The sequence below is a fragment of the Oreochromis aureus genome, linkage group 15, assembly GCF_013358895.1.
Source record: "Oreochromis aureus strain Israel breed Guangdong linkage group 15, ZZ_aureus, whole genome shotgun sequence".
Lineage (NCBI taxonomy): Eukaryota > Metazoa > Chordata > Actinopteri > Cichliformes > Cichlidae > Oreochromis > Oreochromis aureus.
Genome location: NC_052956.1, coordinates 36,745,760 through 36,764,934, shown reverse-complemented (window position 1 = coordinate 36,764,934; position 19,175 = coordinate 36,745,760). Strand labels below are relative to the sequence as shown.

General features: G+C 38.7%; 2 protein-coding genes across 2 annotated transcripts; one reads left to right on the top strand and one right to left on the bottom strand.

The window, feature by feature from the left end:
* Positions 1–1,719: 1,719 nt before the first annotated feature.
* LOC116335566 (5-hydroxytryptamine receptor 3E-like) lies at positions 1,720–6,564 on the bottom strand. Its single transcript, XM_039598461.1, has 7 exons — positions 6,418–6,564; positions 5,670–5,776; positions 4,946–5,115; positions 4,660–4,823; positions 3,684–3,894; positions 2,644–2,853; positions 1,720–2,539 (listed from the first exon to the last, which is right to left on the bottom strand). Exons 1-7 carry the CDS (start codon positions 6,562–6,564, stop codon positions 2,277–2,279), a joined length of 1,272 nt encoding a protein of 423 aa, XP_039454395.1. The 3' UTR covers positions 1,720–2,276.
* A 2,595-nt stretch (positions 6,565–9,159) lies between these two features.
* Positions 9,160–19,124, top strand: LOC120433018. Its single transcript, XM_039598460.1, has 7 exons — positions 9,160–9,226; positions 10,099–10,257; positions 17,765–17,935; positions 18,201–18,262; positions 18,336–18,395; positions 18,480–18,539; positions 18,622–19,124. Exons 1-7 carry the CDS (start codon positions 9,160–9,162, stop codon positions 18,856–18,858), a joined length of 816 nt encoding a protein of 271 aa, XP_039454394.1. The 3' UTR covers positions 18,859–19,124.
* Positions 19,125–19,175: the final 51 nt, after the last annotated feature.

The window sequence follows — 19,175 nt, the reverse complement described above, 5'->3', positions numbered from 1 at the left end:
AAATGTATGATTCTTAAATTGTACATTTTGTCATAAACAAAGACAAGAACAAGGACCCAAGGTGCCAATCAAGAAAGACACCCCTGCTTCAAAACTCACACCTTCAAGCTTGAATTAAGTTTGCATCTGCCCACGTGGACAAACCAAACGCTTTTGTAGGGAAAGTTTTTATGGTCAGACAAGACAAAGATTGAACTATTTGGCCTCAATAACAAGAGGTGTGTTTGGAGTAAAGGTGAGACTTTGAAACCTAAGAACACTAAACCGTCAACCACGATAGTGGTAGCGACATGCTCTGGTGCTGTTATGCTACCAGTAGTACTTGTAGATAGCACAAATGGACGGAATATTAAAAACGGAAGACTACCTTCAAATTATTTAACTTTACTACAAATCAACAGCAAATGTTTGCAACACATTTCAATGTTCCCAAAGGATAATGAAAGCAAACACACATCAACACTGGTTTTGGAATGCATAAAGCAGGCTAACATTAAGCTTCAGCATCCAAGTCAGGAAACTAACCACTATCAAATCTGCCAAAAAGAATAATCAGTTATTTTGAATTATGCACAAGGCTTGTTGGTGGCTGCACAAAACCACACAAAAAGATATATAACCAAAAATTATTGGGGATGGCTATTTATATTTGACTGTGTGTGTATACTCTAAACCTGTGTGGACTGGAGAAAATCCAAAATGAATTCTAACTTGTGAAGCTCATTGTTGTTTTTAAAAGTCATTAAAGATGTATGATGTAAGTGTGAAATGAAACACAGAAAAGTAACATTTTGAATATTGTAAACACTTGCTAAATCAATAAATTCAGCATATTATAATCCTTTTTTTTTAACCAGATGAACTCTGTAGATGATCAGTAGAACTGACTGATTGCCCACCAATCAGTCAGTTCAACTGATCTTGTGATTTCATCTGAAGCCAGACACAGTAGTTATAAAGCAGAGAGAAGACAAGATTCATGGCAAACAGTAGATGGTCAACGACCAACCCAATTCCTTCAACACGTTGTCCCCCAGGTGTGAGGGTTTCTCTATATGCACATATACTCTGCAGATCTGTTAATGAGAAGCTGTCTGTCTTCATGTTGCTAAGCATAATGTACTGAGTGAACTGCAGTTAACTTTTCCAAATGGCATTGTATTTTTACTTTTTGTATTTAAATTGAATTTCTTTGTAATTCCAAAGGATATTAATCAGTGGGAAACCAATAGTGAAATTTTGAATGCTGTTTAATCAATTACACCATCCATTCATGTATTTTAAACAGAGATGAGAAGACAGGCTTCCATACACTTCCATAACTCAACCAAACAAAAGAAAACAACAACAATCTGAGCAAGTATTGCACTTTTCCATCTCAGTTGCTTGTTAAAATGAATTGTAAACTGCAAAACTTACAACTGACCAAGACTGACAGCTTTTTTATTATTATGTCATAATAATATAATGACATGCTAGTAATGCTATACTTTTAAAGTCAAGGTCTCTTTAATTATAAAATTAAACAAGTAAGACAGCCATTTACCACTAACTTTTGAATTAAACACAAAATAACAAACGACAAAAAAATGTGAGAAAGACCTTTAATATTTTCATACAGATAAAAAACAAAAGATCATACTACTTACAAGATCAGAAATTCTTAATAGCTTTTAAAGGTAAAGGCAACAAGTAATGATACTTAACACATAAAATATTAATTTTTGTCAAATGATATTTAGCTGTTTGTGAGTCACGCCATATATATTAGCAGCTTAATTTATGCCAGCTTCGGTCTTTCTACCCTTTGTAACTGAAATATGTCATGGACCTGGATCTTTGACCCAGTATTTTCAGCTTTTCATTTTGGACCTTTTGTTACTTTTGATTTTGAGAGATGGCGTTATTTTTATGGTGTTTTGTTTCTGGTGTTATTTCCTGTGTTTCCAATAATTAGTTCTTTGTGAAATTATGTTAGTTCTCTTCCCAGTCTCGTCTGTGTCTCGTCCTCAGCGTTTCTTTTGGAAGTCAGTTTTGATTCCATGTTTGTCTACCTTTCTGCCTCCCCAGTCACCATTTAGTTCTGTCAAGTTCATTTGTCTTAGTCCTGGTCTCAGTGTTTGTTACTTCCTAATTTATTTTGAAAGTCTCTTATCCCATGTGTGTTATGTTCAGTTTTGCTTTCCCTGTCTCATTGTGGGTGTGATGTTAAATATTATTTGAAAACTAAAAGTTAATGCAAAAAGTTTAAAGAACAAACAAGCTAAAAAGTTAAATTAGGCTGCATTGTATGAAACCACCCAGATAATGATGATGGTAATGAAGCTGACTGTTATGAAGATGATGTAAAGGATGAACAGCAGGCGGTCTATGATTAAACCTATCTGGATCCATTCCTCTGTGCTCAGGCTTTTGCTCAGATGCTGCTCCACCTGAAGGCGGATGGCCTGGAGGACTCTGCCCAGGCTCCTCAGCTCTGGCAGGGTTTTGTCCTCACTCAGTGGCCCCTTCTGCTCCAGAGTCTTGGATTCCTCTGTCACTGGAGAGGAGATTGGCATTTTGTATTGCAGTGAAAACAACAGAGAAGATTAGGTCAGCTTTGGCCTTTTTTAAGAACTTGCTCATCCTGATCTTCTTTCCTACCTTTTGTGACCGGATTTTGGATCACTGTGTTGTTTCGATCTCTGGGCTTTGGAGGAAGGCATACTAGTCGACCCAGGATTTTAAGAAAAAGCACTCTGATCCAGCGAGGAGCTCGAGAATAGTTAGAGGAACCGCAGAGGAAGTTTGTAATGATGATAGTTTCCAGTAGACTAGCCACCATCATAGCCAGGCACATAGACAGAAAAACATCTATAATAATAATAATAATAGTAAAGAAATAATTAATGTCAATATTTTACAGACAAATACAAGTTAAATCCAGACAAAAACATTTAAAACTAAAAAAAAAGGACATGGAGATGGAGGGAGACAGAGCGAGATGCATTCCTTCAGTTTACTGTAAAGAGTGTTGCATAACTTAATTTTTCTGATGCCTAATGTCGGTAAATTGTTGTGTCCAAAATGTTATGCAACCACGTGGCACCAAATGGAGCATTGTTGTTGAGAAAAGTCAACAAGGTTGTTAATCTAGGCCTGATCTTTTTGTTACCACTATTATTGTGAAATCTTTTAAAAGCAAATGATTGTGGATACAAATGGCAGAAATTGGCTCTCAGTGGGTGGATGGGCTCTCACTTAGTCAATTGGTAGGGGCTCAAAATAGAGCCGCTACTCCTCCATATTGAAAGGTCGCTAGTTGAGGCAGTTGCCTCCTGGGTAAACTGTTCCAGCTGGGCATCTCCTACCAGGAGAAGGCCCCCGGGATACCCAGAACGCACTGGAGAGATTTAATCTCGCGACTGGCCTGGGAATACCTCAGTCTTTCCATGGATAAGCAGAAGGCAGCTGGTGAGAGGGAGGTTTGGGTTTCCTTGCTTAGGCTGCTGTCCATTTGACCTGACTTTGGATAAGTTAAAGAAAATGGCTGGATGATTTATTGTTTGGAGATAAAAGACTTTATCCTCACAAACGTTCCAAATAAGTCATCCATCCACTTTGTATTTGTATACCCTTTTGTATTTGGGCCAAAGACTAACATTGGGAATAAATGTATACCAATCAAGACAATGTAAACTTACTTATGAGAGGTATGGCATTTCCAGTGACAGGCAGCAGGTCATTCATCATGAGCAGGAAGACGGTGTAGCCCAGGATTAGTGTCATCTTGAATGAAGACCGGTCAGCATCATTGGGAGGTAAGATGAAGCTGAAGAGGTCCACAGTGATGAGGAAGCAGCTGGGGAGCAGGAGGTTCGCTACGTACAGCATGGCCTGGCGCCGCAATGAGATCTGCAGCAAAGTGAGAATTTAACTAATCTCACATAGTTCTTTGTGCTTTGATCATACAGTACCTCATACATATACAATAGTTAAATGACAAGGCCCATAAATTTGCAGATATAACTTAATTGTGAAATGTTTTCCCCATCTTAACTGTGTGAAACAAAGCCTTTCAATCTGTTTACTGTGGTAGAGAACTAGTTATGATCAGAATACCTGTGGCAGCAGGTAATGAAGTTTCTTTTTATTAGTAATTAAACAATTGAACTCCAATTAACCCATATGAAAAAGGAATAGTAAAAACTTATAAAAGACTTGCATCAGATGTGGCCTACTTCATATAGTGAATCATATAAGGCTTATATGATTCACTCATGAAAGTAGCCACTTTCTCATTACTTTCATATATTGTTTTAGGAAGTATCCAAAACATACAAGTTTCATTTATATAATTTTTCAAGGGATCTTATATCTGTTTTCACTCTTGTATGCTTTTCATACAAGTTTCACACAAGACAGATACAAACTTTATAAGATTTATATATATCTTTTCTATATGGGAAACTGCAACTATATGCCCAAATTCTTTATATACGTAAAGCAATATATCCTAGTTTCCTATCAAATATACAAACAATAGAGTCAAATGGTAATGAAGAGAAAACTCTTGTTTCTGATTACTTCCTGAAAGAATTTGTCTTCTGTTTTCTTATAGTATGAATAAGTAAATCATACAATAACATTAAATTTTTACAGTGCAATGCAGTTTCTTACATAGAAGCGAATTTCATCGTAAGAGCCCGATGCTGTAGATGGTATTGTGTATTTCTTTGCTGCAATTCCAATTAATTCCCATTCACCCATAGTTGCCATCTTAGATTTAGAGTATTCAAACATCCTCTCTGGAGTCTCTGTCAGGTAAAGCTGCACAGCATTACCTGCGTGGAAAACAGTCAAAGTCAGATAAAACCATATACATATAAATAAAACAACAGCTTTAAACACTAAACCACTCAATTCACCAGGACTGCTCGTGATACATCCTCATGATCATACTTACTCTTGAGTGTGTATGAGTTGAATGATAAAGTGCAGTTCTGAATGTCAAATGGAAACAAGTAGATGTCAAGTCTGCAGGAGGTGATAGCTTTGACAGGCTGCGAATCACTGACAGTACCATCAGAAAGCAGGTAGGTATATGGGACCTTTGGAGCTGTGTTTTCATCCATGCTGCAGGAAGATAAAAGACATTAATTGAAGTCAGATATCTACATGGAAGAAATGGAAAATGTATGGAGAAATAGCTTAAAGTGACTGTAGCCTATATTGATTTTCACCAGAAGTGATAACCAGGTATCTGCAGATGATAGTAGATCAAAGACTTGAGAAAAGTGCAGCCTAATAATAAGTGACTTCTTATTGTTAAGTTGTCTGCTTCTTTCTGTCTGCTAAATATTATAGGAGGCAGATGAAAAGGATTATACCTTCATATAGCGGATAGTAGTGTTACCAAGCCACTCTATTATCCTGTGCATGCCATTATGATTTTTTTTTTTACAATGAAACCAACTGGAGTCACAACCCCCAAATTTTCTGACAAAATTCTACACATAAACTGTACCTTTGTACTTTCACCTGTATGCACTTTCTCCATTTTTTCTTTCCTACTTAGCAGAGTTAGCTCTTTATTGGCTAATGATGCTTCAGGGCTAGTTCTCAAGATCATACAAATACATAAAAACGAAACTGATCGTAATTTGTGAATTGTTGAAGATAGGACTTACAATTCATTGATTATTATATCTGGTACCCAGAGATTTGTTCTTGGAACAGACATCCGACTAGTTCCGCACTCTTCTGGATCCCACTTGGTAAATTCATTTTGCCATTTCTGCAACAAAGAAACCTCAGAAACTAAAGAGTCTGACACCGTCCTTCTTTTTAACTTTCTCTCTGTATTATTGTACGGTCTTTACCTTACAATATAAAGAAACTTGAGGCAACTATTGTTGTGATTTGGGGCTATATAAATAAAACTGAACTAAACTGAAAGTCACTAATGGGTTTGACATTCTACTGCTATTTAAGGACAAAACTTACACTGTGATCTCTTAAAAACATTTTCATGGATAGAAATCACCATTATTGCTTGAAAACTTGAAAACTATGAAGAAACTACTTACAACTTCTTGCCAGAGAAATGTTTTGAGGAGTTGCGCTTTCTCATTCTGAAAAAGAAGATTTTTATCCATAACTGGGTAGTTTTACTGAACCTTAATGTCTCTAGAACACATACTGAACTGAATCATTCATTTGTCTTTAATTATTGATGTTCAGATGTATTATACTTGTTCATTTTGATTTAAAACTCAAATTAAAAATATGTGGAATGAGAGGGAGACAACATTTTTTTAAAAGCCTCTCATGGGAAATTGCTTTTGACCATTTTATGCTCTTTATCTTGTACAGTATGCAGAAAAGCACATATGACCATTACTGAATTGGTTTTAAGTTAATAAAGGTGTTATTTACCACTCCCAATATGCCAAACACAGTTATAGAAATGCCAACATTAGTGACGGTTGTTATGTTCACCACAGGTCGAATGGTGTTCAGGTTGAAGATTGGCTTAAGGGCTTCCAGCATTGAAGGCGAATCGGGGTTAGAGCAGTTCAGCATGGTGGAGCTGTACTGAGCTACAAAGGATAGAAGAAATGTGCCCTCGTGATTTGTATAGGTGACTTGACATTTGCTTCACTATCTAGGAGCAGATATGTTTTTTTGCCCCAAATGAATAAATGGCCCTAGCAAAGCGTCAGAAACCCACATAAACATTCGTGTGAAATGAAGAACCGTAACCCTGAACCTCAAAGTATACAGTGGTTTGGTTTGGAAGAACAATTACAACTGGTAATGTTTTGTGCAATTTTCAATTTTTTCTTCAAAATGTTTTTCAACCCTACATTTAGGTGAAAACAGAGTACAGAGTAAACATTGATTAACGTTACAGTAAAACTTAATTATTTACATAGAGATAATCATAGTTTTTATTGCAAGTTTTCTTAATATCTAAATATCATGCCTCATTTTTAAAAATACAAACGAGGCATGATCAGTCTAAATGTGTCTAAATTTAAACATGATTTTATTCAGTGTTCAGATTTCCGAAGATTTTGAATATTTTGTTTTTAATCCAGCCATAGAGAATCTTTAAAATGTGGACACAAACGCACATTTCTGACTAAATGTGTGATTTGGACATGTTTTGGCTAAACTGTCATTGTGAGTTATGCTAACAAAATAACAAGTCACGTCTAAAGACCCTGGATTAACAGACAAAATAAAAAGTCCTAATGCTGAACCATTACAATGCATACAATCATTTGCATATTTTTTAGTATTTTGGATAACTGACTTGAATGAAAACTGTGAGAAAATCAACACTCAAAAATTAATTAAAAATGAAAATCAAGGAATTAATCACATAAAAGATGTGTATACATTTTTAAGACAAATCAAGTTAATTCATTTTATACATTGTAGCAACTGTACTTACCATTCACGAGCAGAGATATGAAGACGAATAGAAGCTTAGAAGGTCTTACTTTCAGCAGGCAGCACTAAAAACATTAAAATTGCATCAAAACTGGTTGTCAGTTTGAGTGAAGTGTGCAAGTGGTGAGGACTGCCTGTAAAGATTCTTAGTGGCATTTTAAGTGTTTTTTTAATGATTATATCTCTTCTTTTTCTTCTTCTGTTTCAAAAACCTGATACATATCCCAAGAGTAGAAAAAGATATTTCAAGATATGAAATAAATATTTTTATTTAAGACAAAACAGAAAAGAATGTTTTTCACTTTTAATGTAACACTGCCTTTTTTGTTTTAAGAAAATCATCACAATTAATTCAAAAACCATTCAAACTGAACCAGGGCATGGGTAAACGAGGGAACAAACCACAGGAGGGAACACAGCTGAGTGTGATCTAAATAACAAGACAGGGAGAAGCAAATCTGAACATGACGCGCACAGGACAGGAGACTAACTTAGTAAAAACAGGAAGTATGGGAAACAGAAACACACAGAGATAGATGAAACCCAGGCAACAGAGGAAGGAGACAGTGCGAGAGCACAAGGGACACAAAGATTACTTTTACTTTGCTAACTCATGTTAGGGTACCTGGGTCATTGACTCAGTGTTTTTTATATATATAAGACCTTTTACAACTATAAATCCATGTTTTAGATTACTTGGGTTAAGTGCTGCACTGTAATATGACATTATATCAATGATATTCTTAAATTGCAGGAAAACTGCAAAATTACCTGTGATAACTGGTAACATTTTGTAAACATATTACTGATAGTATCAGGAAAATACAGAAATATGCTTAGGGGTTTTCGGGATATCACAACATTATCTGTATAAATGTTTTCAGTCTTATAAACAACTTGACTGTTCAAGAAATTTGAAATACCATAAGATTCAGCAACCATATTTTATGTTGTTTTTTTCCCCCATTCATCAAACAAGCATTTACTGCATAAAAGTCATTTTACGCTTGTTAACACTCTTCTCCTAAAGCCTTTTCTTTTCCTATTTTTGAGTGATGAGCATGCTTTATGATTGTATATGCACCCAAAACTGATAAAAATATTTGAATATAAATTCTTATCTATGTACCCATTTTCAAACCCTCTAAGGATATTAGTCAAAATTAAGTAAACATTCATGTCACTAGCATAAATTGGGACTTTAAAATATAGCAGCCGGCTACTAACAGTATGTAACCCAGCAAAGAAGCTGAATGATACGAACAGAACGCAGAGGCCAAACAAAAGACAGTTTTTACTTATTAGTAACATAAAGACAAGAATATTTCTTACCATGATGTTGCAAGTGAAATTGTATTCTTGCCGTTCTGAAAAGTTTGTCTTCAAACTACTACAGAATATTTATCTTCTTTAAAGAATTGTCACATTCAAAACTTTTTGCTGTTAAATGTATTAGTCAGCAGCTACAGTGCAAAAGTATGTCTGTAGCTTGCCTGGGAAACTAATTCTTGCCCCTCTCAAACTCAGCCTTCGCGGCCAAGATATACATATTGTCACTAAACAAAGATTGATTTGGCGGATTTGGAGAAACCACGGGCAAATTATGTGGAGCAGGAAAAACTAGGCATGGCAGGGCAGCTGCTTTGGCTGTATGTGTTTTGAGACAAAGTGTAGATAAACCACGGTTAATGTAATGTACCTCAGTGTGTGACTTGAAAAATGGTGAAGATTGACCAAAGCAACGTCAGTGCCACACCTGCTGATCACAAGCAAATGAGAGTAACCTGTGAGAAAAGGTGGTGGTTTCAAACCTCCTACCAGTCAAGCGTTATCATTTTTTATAACACGTTAATTAAAATTCACCAGTTTTGTGAAAACATAAAATCATCTGTGTGATAGTTTACATTGTTTTCCTGTTAATAGTAATAATAACTTTATTTGTACAGCTGTTTTAAAAACACATTTTAAAGTGCTTCACAGTTTTGACCTTATTGCAGTATGGATGTTGTCAATGCATGGACTTTTTTATTTTGTGGATAAAAGAGATTTTTGATTTTCACAATACACAGAAATTCACTTACTGTAAACTATAAGTAACATTTGTTTTTGTGTGATGTGAACAAACCCATGGAAAATGATGTGGAGCAGGGAAAAGTAAAGGCCAGGTGTTTTCAGACATACTGCACATAGTTAATGTAATGCACCTCGGTGTGTTACTCGCAAATGGTGAAGGCTGACCACAGCAATGTCAACCTATGATCAATGTCACTTGTTGATCACAGGCAAATGAACTGTGTTGTGTGAGGAACAGGTTGACTTTGGTTTCATGCAAAAGCTCTGCTTAGCTAACCTTTTCAACTTTTTAACCATTTTAACAATTCTGCAAAGAGAAATGTGGACCAATATTCCTCCACAGTGATGTGAAAAACTCACTGACAGTTATCACAAATGTTTGATTGCAGTTTTTGCTGCCGAAGGATTATTTGGCTTTGGGGACAATTACTTTTTAAAATAGAGCCAGTTAGGTTTTGTTAGCTTTTTTCCCCCTCAATAAATGTGTAAAAAGGATGGTGCCGAGTATGGCAGCCTCGTCGCGAGCTCCCCCAAGCAGCAGCTATTTTTTGTGTTTAATTGTACTTTTCCTTTTTGACACAACAGTGGTGGATCTTATCACCAAAGGTGATGAGATGGCTTACAGGGAGGAGGTCAGCGCCCTGACATACTGGTGCCAAGAGAACCATCTCACCGTCAACAGCACCGCCTACAATCTCAAAGCTCTCCAGAGAGTGGTGCAGTGTGCTGAAAGGATAATTGGAGGTGAGCTTCCCTCCCTCCAGGACATCTACAAGAAGCAGTGCTTGAGGAAAGCAGGGAGGATCATCAAAGACTCCAGTCACCACAGTCATTAACTGTTCAAACTACTTCCGTCAGGCAGGAGGTACTGCAGTATCTGGTCCCGAACCAGCAGACTGAGGCTACTTCCACACTAATGCGTTTTTGTTTGAAAACGCATCGTTTTCTCTTCGTTTTCCTCAAGGAAAATGCAGCGTTTTGAAAACGCTCTCCAAAATGCATACATTTCAAAACGGAGCTGTCCCGTCGCAGTGTGGACACTCGAAAATGCAGACTTTCTAAAACGATGACGCATTTTAGTCATGTGATGCAGTCATGTGACCAATTAAACAAAGATAGCGGAGTGCATTATACAGCAGTTGTTTTGATTGCTCTCAATTTTGACAGCCCTAAAAAGTTTGTACATGTTTCAGATAGCTTTTCTTCAAATTCTTTAATTCTCACTCGCTTTCGCGCATGCGCAGTACTGGAACGTAAGCGTTTTCAGCCGTTTCAATGTGGGCGCACAACTCTGTGAAAACGACTGAAAACGCTAGTGTGGACGCGGAGCGTTTTAAGACGAAAGCGCTGTTTTCAAATCTATCCGGGCTAGTGTGGAGGTAGCCTGAGGGACAGCTTTTTCCATCAGCCCACCAGACTGCTGAACACCGCATAGACACCTCAGTTTCACTTACTGGAACTTTGACATTTAGACACTCCATGTTGTACATATATGCCATTTCTTTTGCACAAAATATTTGGTATACATATTTAGCAATGTGCATACATTCTTATATTTTGCTTGTATCTTATGTTACTTATATTTTGCACACCACTGTTGCTTGTGAAGCTTGCACACGAAAATTTCACTCACATGTGCTGTACCAGTGTACCTGCACATATGATGTGACAATAAAAGTGATCTGATTCGATTTGATTTGATTTAAATGAAATCATCATCATTTTTACATTTTTGTCATGGTCCCTCTGTCCTGGCTGTGCTGGCTCACCATTTTCTCGATTTTGGTGGCCCTAAACAAGATTTTATATGTAGCCCCACTGCTCATAACTACATGAAGATGAGCACTTGCACACAAAACATTGTGTTCTAGGTAAAAAAAAACCCTAGATATTATAAATAACACATGATGTTGCAGTTCTACTTAAGTTGACCAGCAAAAAAGTAAATGAATAGTAAATGTATTACTTTCTGTGTATGCTATGGGTATGGGTATGATATGCTGGGTGGGTGTGTTGATGCGTGTGTGTATAAAGTGCACAGGATGAGTATGACTGTGTGAAAACTAGAGGGGCGTTAAAATTGAGAGGGGAACAGATGTGACATGAGCACCTAATAGTTTCCTAACCAGCACAACTACTGTAGAGTACTGTAAAGTTGGCAGATTCTCAAAAAAATGTAATTCTCCTTATGTGAACTACACAAAGCAATCAATAGAGAAAGTCATGTGCCCCCCACCCCCCAGTGGTTGTGGCCCTAAACAGCCACATACACTGTTAATACTCTGTGTGTGTGCGAGTATTCATGAGTTGGTTATGGTGCAGAACCACGGCCTTTTTCTGCTTCCAGGCACCTGGTCTAATCAGACATCTTTTTCTAATATCCTTATTTGTGGCCACTAGTTAAGGGTTAGGGTTGATCAGAAAAAGGTTAATTTACTGCGGACTCTTGTGCACACAACCTGCTTCAAGGTCATAGGTTCAGGGTAACATGGATTAGGAAAAAGCTTAAGCTTCAATTGGATCATTTCCAGACTTTAAAGCAATAAATTAGTGATGGCAGGGACATAAGCACTTTTTTGGTTTGAGCGTTTTAAGACATTCTTTTTTCAACAGATCAAATGACACAAAATAACACAAAACAATTAATAGCATAAAAGGTCTGTAGAAACTACTGATGTCTTCAGGATGACATCAGCATGTTGTAATAAAAAACATTAAAAAAAATCAAAGTTTTAGTAGAGCCCTTACCCTGCAGGGGTGAGTTGAACACATGCACACTCTGAAGGCTCTTATTTTATTATTTATTTTGGTAAATTAATCATTTAGAGGCATTTAGCACCAAACATCTAATACAGAAAACTGATGTCATAGATAATGGATGTATGGGGAAGAGTAATTAATCAGTATACGACTGTCTTCAGTTAAGATGCTTTTACACAACTTAAGCCTGAGAATGATTAAGTTCATTATCATCTGAGCTGTGAAATATTGTGATTTAATTGTTTTATTGGTTCACAAAATCATGAAAATGTAAGACAGATGAAGGGTTCAGTTGGAAAACAGGACTCTGGAATGTCTTTATTGATTTTTTGCATAATTGGAATACTAACTAACCAAAAAAATCAATGCAAAGAGTACAACATTATATGACTTCGAAAATATTAATAGCCTAAATAATCTGTGGAAACTACTGATGTCATCAGCATGTTGTAATAAAAATACTAAAACATACTAATACATGCTAAAACAACAAAACGTACTGTATTATTGCCAAGGTAGAGCGTTTCAGTGTGTGGGTGTGGTGTTAAATGTTATTTGAAAACACAAAAACAAATGAAAGGAGTTAGAAAGCTAAAAAGTTACATTAGGCTGCATTGTATGAAACCACCCAGATAATGATGATGGTTATGAAGCTGACTGTTATGAAGATGATGTAAAGGATGAACAGCAGGCGGTCTATGATTAAACCTATCTGGATCCATTCCTCTGTGTTCAGGCTTTTGCTCAGATGCTGCTCCACCTGAAGGTGGAGCCTGGAGGACTCTGCCCAGGCTCCTCAGCTCTTGCAGGGCTTTGTCCTCACTCAGTGGCCCCTTCTGCTCCAGAGTCTTGCATTCCTCTGTCACTGGAGAGGAGATTGGCATTTTTATTGCAGGGAAAATAACAAGAAGATTATGGCAGCTTTGACATTTTTTAAGAACTTGCTCAGAAAATGATCCTGATCTCGTTTCCTACCCTGTGTGACCGGATTTTGGATCACTGTGTTGTTTCGATCTCTGGGCTTTGGAGGAAGGCATACTAGTCGACCCAGGATTTTAAGAATAAGCACTCTGATCCAGCGAGGAGCTCGAGAATAGTGAGAGGAACTGTGCAGGAGATTTGTAACGACAATACAGGGAGTGCAGAATTATTAGGCAAGTTGTATTTTGGGGGAATAATTTTATTATTGAACAACAACCATGTTCTCAATGAACCCAAAAAACTCATTAATATCAAAGCTGAATGTTTTTGGAAGTAGTTTTTAGTTTGTTTTTAGTTTTAGCTATTTTAGGGGGATATCTGTGTGTACAGGTGACTATTACTGTGCATAATTATTAGGCAACTTACCAAAAAACAAATATATACCCATTTCAATTATTTATTTTTACCAGTGAAACCAATATAACATCTCCACATTCACAAATATACATTTGACCTTCAAAAACAAAACAAAAACAAATCAGCGACCAATATAGCCACCTTTCTTTGCAAGGACACTCAAAAGCCTGCCATCCATGGATTCTGTCAGTGTTTTGATCTGTTCACCATCAACATTGCGTGCAGCAGCAACCACAGCCTCCCAGACAATGTTCAGAGAGGTGTACTGTTTTCCCTCCTTGTAAATCTCACATTTGATGATGGACCACAGGTTCTCAATGGGGTTCAGATCAGGTGAACAAGGAGGCCATGTCATTAGTTTTTCTTCTTTTATACCCTTTCTTGCCAGCCACGCTGTGGAGTACTTGGACACGTGTGATGGAGCATTGTCCTGCATGAAAATCATGTTTTTCTTGAAGGATGCAGACTTCTTCCTGTACCACTGCTTGAAGAAGGTGTCTTCCAGAAACTGGCAGTAGGACTGGGAGTTGAGCTTGACTCCATCCTCAACCCGAAAAGGCCCCACAAGCTCATCTTTGATGATACCAGCCCAAACCAGTACTCCACCTCCACCTTGCTGGCGTCTGAGTCGGACTGGAGCTCTCTGCCCTTTACCAATCCAGCCACGGGCCCATCCATCTGGCCCATCAAGACTCACTCTCATTTCATCCGTCCATAAAACCTTAGAAAAATCAGTCTTGAGATATTTCTTGGCCCAGTCTTGACGTTTCAGCTTGTGTGTCTTGTTCAGTGGTGGTCGTCTTTCAGCCTTTCTTACCTTGGCCATGTCTCTGAGTATTGCACACCTTGTGCTTTTGGGCACTCCAGTGATGTTGCAGCTCTGAAATATGTCCAAACTGATGGCAAGTGGCATCTTGGCAGCTGCACGCTTGACTTTTCTCAGTTCATGGGCAGTTCTTTTGCGCCTTGGTTTTTCCACACGCTTCTTGCGACCCTGTTGACTATTTTGAATGAAACGCTTGATTGTTCGATGATCACGCTTCAGAAGCTTTGCAATTTTAAGACTGCCGCATCCCTCTGCAAGATATCTCACCATTTTTGACTTTTCTGAGCCTGTCAAGTCCTTCTTTTGACCCATGTTACGACCCGGCTCATAGCCGCAACATAAAAGATGATGAATACCAGATTGTGGGATGAGAAGAGGCTTTATCTTAAACTGGACAACCAGGTTGGCTAAAAAATGGCTGGTGCCACTAAGGCAAACACAACAAAAGATGGACAAAATGGTGAACGGAGAACTAAACTATACTGGGAAAAACTAAACTACTGACCCTGAACAGAAACACAAACCTGAACACGAATAACAGCCAGCAGAAAACAGATGACGGTTGGGCAGCAGGGAAACACACGGATGAGACACAGTGGATACACAGACGGACCAGCCAAACTACAAAGACAGAGGACGCGACTTAAATACACACAGGGAAACACAGGGAGATTACACACAGGTGGGGAACACAGCTGGGAATAATCAACAAGACGAGACAGAGGTAAAACTGAACACACTCACATGAGACGCAGACCTTCACAATAAAACAGGAAACGAGAACAAATCCTTAAACATAACATAAAACAAAACACTGACAACATTAAATCATAACACCCATTTTGCCAAAGGAAAGGAAGTTGCCTAATAATTATGCACACCTGATATAGGGTGTTGATGTCATTAGACCACACCCCTTCTCATTACAGAGATGCACATCACCTAATATGGTCAAAGGAGTTTGCAAAGAAAAGCGTCTGGACTTCTTTGAGTTGCTTGAAGACGTTTCACCTCTCATCCAAGAAGCTTCTTCAGTTCTAAGGTCAAATGGCCGAGAGTCCCAGATTTAAACCCAGTGGGAGTATCCCCCCAAAGAGTGCTTGGAGAAAACTCTCCTGAGTTTCTCTGATACACCGGCTACATAGGGGATGACAACGTTGTTGCGTCTGTCTTTCTTATCCTCCCTCGCTGGTGTCTGATCTTCTTTAAAGAAGATCAGATCAGACAGAAACTGGTTCACCCGAAAGACAAAACTCCAAAACACAGACTTAACAACGTGGTGTATGCTGTACAGTGCAGTGAGGAATGCCCAGACCTCTACATTGGAGAGACCAAACAGCCACTTCACACGCGCATGGCACAACATAGAAGAGCCACCTCCACAGGACAAGACTCAGCAGTCCACCTGCATCTTAAGGACAAAGGTCACTCTTTCGAGGATGCCAATGTTCACATTTTGGACAGAGAGGACAGATGGTTTGAAAGAGGAGTGAAAGAAGCCATCTATGTCCACTGTGAGCGACCATCTTTGAACAGAGGTGGCGGTTTACGACACCAACTGTCTGCCATCTATAATCCAGTTTTGAGTTCCCTCCCCAGACGCCTTAACGCCCACTCACATCCTGGGCCATCTGACCTCAGGAATTCACATGACAAGGTGCGGCCAGGTTTCACAATGAGCTCACCCGAAACCCTGGCTGATTAGGTACCACACCCACTTTCACACCTTGGCGCATGTGATTAGAGGATCACCAGGGGGTCCTTTGTCCCTCTTTGGGGGGATACTCCCACTGGGTTTAAATCTGGGACTCTCGGCCATTTGACCTTAGAACTGAAGAAGCTTCTCGGATGAGAGGTGAAACGTCTTCAAGCAACTCAAAGAAGCCACCGCTGGCTACATGATCGGCCCCGTGAACTGTCTGGCCTGCGTTGTCGACCTCTAGGTCGACCCCCTGAACCTATATTAGACCTGTAGCATGTCTGATTCCTCTGCCCCCGCTTCGTGAAAAAGAGCATCTCTAATCCTTTGAACATATTTCTCAGTAGAAATATGGGGGCGGCTGTTGTAAAGGCTCACCTTTCAGCACATTCACTTCACCAGATGCACCTTGTTTCTTTTCCTCACCTTTGATTGGCTGTGGTGCTTGGCCTTAATTGCACTCACCTGTCACTCGTTATATAAGGACTGCACTCACCTACCCCTCACTCTTTCTTCACTCCCACATGGGGCGGCAGCTGAGGTGAGTTTCTCTTTGAGTCTCCTGAGTTCATGTATCATTTTGAGTTACTTAAATCATACTTTATGTCCTTTATAGAGATAGCAGTCCATGTGTGTCTTTCCTTCCTTTACCCATTATTCAATAAAACGACAAAACCTGTAAATGATTGACTGCTTATTCTCATTGTAAAGGGATGAGCCCATGATGATGACTACTTAAACCCTGAACCTTCCTTCCTCCAAAACAGTGATAGTGGTGTGGGCATCTTTTTAAAGACAATCATTACAGGTCATTAAGAAGGTCACCATTCAAATTGAACCTAACTTTTAAACCTTGACCTTAATTGTTAGATCAGGGCCCTGTTTCAGAAAGCCGGTTTAGAAAACTCAGAGTTAAAAATGATACTCAGGGTTGAGTAACCCCGAACTGTCCAACTCGGAATATTCGGTTTCAGAAAGGCTGATAACAATTAGTTCAATCAACGCGGAGTTGCTTTAACCCCAAGTTAAGCGCGCGCACGAGGATACATAAAGCCCTGATTAGTGGAGCACAGATTAAGCGAGTCACCATGGAGACGGAGGGAAAGAAGGCGCGGTCAATGTATTTTACAGCGCTTGAGGCCGAAATTCTGATGGCAGCATATGCCGATAACATGCAAATTTTATGAAAAAAAGTAACACAGCCTCAGCTGCAAAAGAAAGGGAGCATGCATGGCAAAACATAGCCGACAGAGTCAATGCGTGAGTGTTAATTTAAACATTGATCTAGGGATTTCCACCCATTTAACACGTTATTATATTATATTTAATTTTAGTGTTTATTTTATACATTTTATTTTGTGATGTGATGTGAGCGCAGGTGCAACCCAACAGGCCCCAAACGTTCCCGGCAGCAAGTAAAAATGAAATATAAAAATATAGTCCAAACAGGTAAGGTGTAATTGCATTATGAGCCATAGTGCTTGGTCTGTTTGTCCTGTGTAAATCAATTGCAGTTAGAGGCCACATTAATTTTCTTTCTGTAAGCACTTATTGAAATTATCTGAGCACATTACAAGTACATAGTTGCTTACTCTGGATGCTCAAATGTGACCCGTTATAGCCAACAGAAAAAAAAGCGGAGGCCGAAAAACAGGTGGGGTCCTCCACCACCACCACTCACAGAGAGGCTGAGCAGTTGGCCCTCAGCCAAAACAGTGGGCGCCCTGTGGCTGAAGGCATCTCTGCGGGGACATCCTCTGAGTCAATAACCCCGCAAGACACAAGTGCCTACATAAGAGGTAAATTCAAAATAATACATGATGTGCATACATCCTTTCTTCACAGTCACCTTTGCAGTGCTACTCATTCATTTGATAAACTCTTTACCATAATGAATTATTTTGTAGTGAAGTTATCTTCCTACTGATTTTGCCTTCCCTCAGTCTTGGTTGTCTTTGAGAGCATAATGACAATGAAGTGTAAGGTGATTGGTATATGTTTGTTAATTGGCATTTGGTCCCTTGTAAGTTATAAGTGACCTGTATAAACCTCATATTCTATCAGTTGATGGTGATGGTGTACTGCATCTGGTGCAGCCTCCTGTTGAGCCAGACCAACATGCAGTTGTGAGTACTCTTAATACTCCACAGATCATGAGTTTACAGTAGAACAGCAATGTTGTTCATTTCATTACTACAGGAAATTGAAGAAACATTGACAGCTGTTACAGAGGAGGAAGCAACAGAGACACTTTATGAGGTTTACATCTTACAATGGAAAATATAACAATTGAATAAAATGTGGTACTATAATAAAACCATGGACTTTCTATGTCTCTAACAGAGTGATGATGGAAATGCAGAGGAAGAGGGTCCAGCCACTTCTCCAACAAACCTTTCCTCAGTAAGATGTTCAGCACTGATTTACAACCAACCTAAGTAGGCATGTACTATGAATGTCAATGCTATTTTCTGTGTTTCAATAGCTCCCTGTAAAGCAGCTGTACAAGACCTATTTGATCAAGAAAATAAAAAAAAAATGCGACTTGGAAATGGAACACTTCAAGCAGCAGATCCAAAAGACCAAGATTGAGATTTTACTGCTGGAACATCAGTTAAGGGTGGGTGAAGTGGTCAGAGATGGACGAATTATTTCAGTGTTTGAACAACATAATAATATACTTATTAATACTTTGTGTACAGGAAACACAGGCGACCAATAAAGCCAGCTGAACAAAAAATCTGTTTATTCTTCTTTCAACATGTTGAGGTGATGGGTCAAAGGAAATGATTGTGACATATGGTGTCTCTGACTGCTCTTCCATCTTGTATGTCCGTGGGAGGGTCAGGATGTTCATGGTTTGGATCACTGCTGATGTTTGGTTCAGAAGGACAGTGTTCTCCTCTAATTGTGGCAATGTTGTGAAGAATCACACATGCCACAATAATGTCACATGCCCTTTCTGGGGTGACCCTGAGTCTTTGAAGGCACTGGCACCGGGCCTTAAGCATTCGATAGTCATTTCAACTCTGGCTCTTG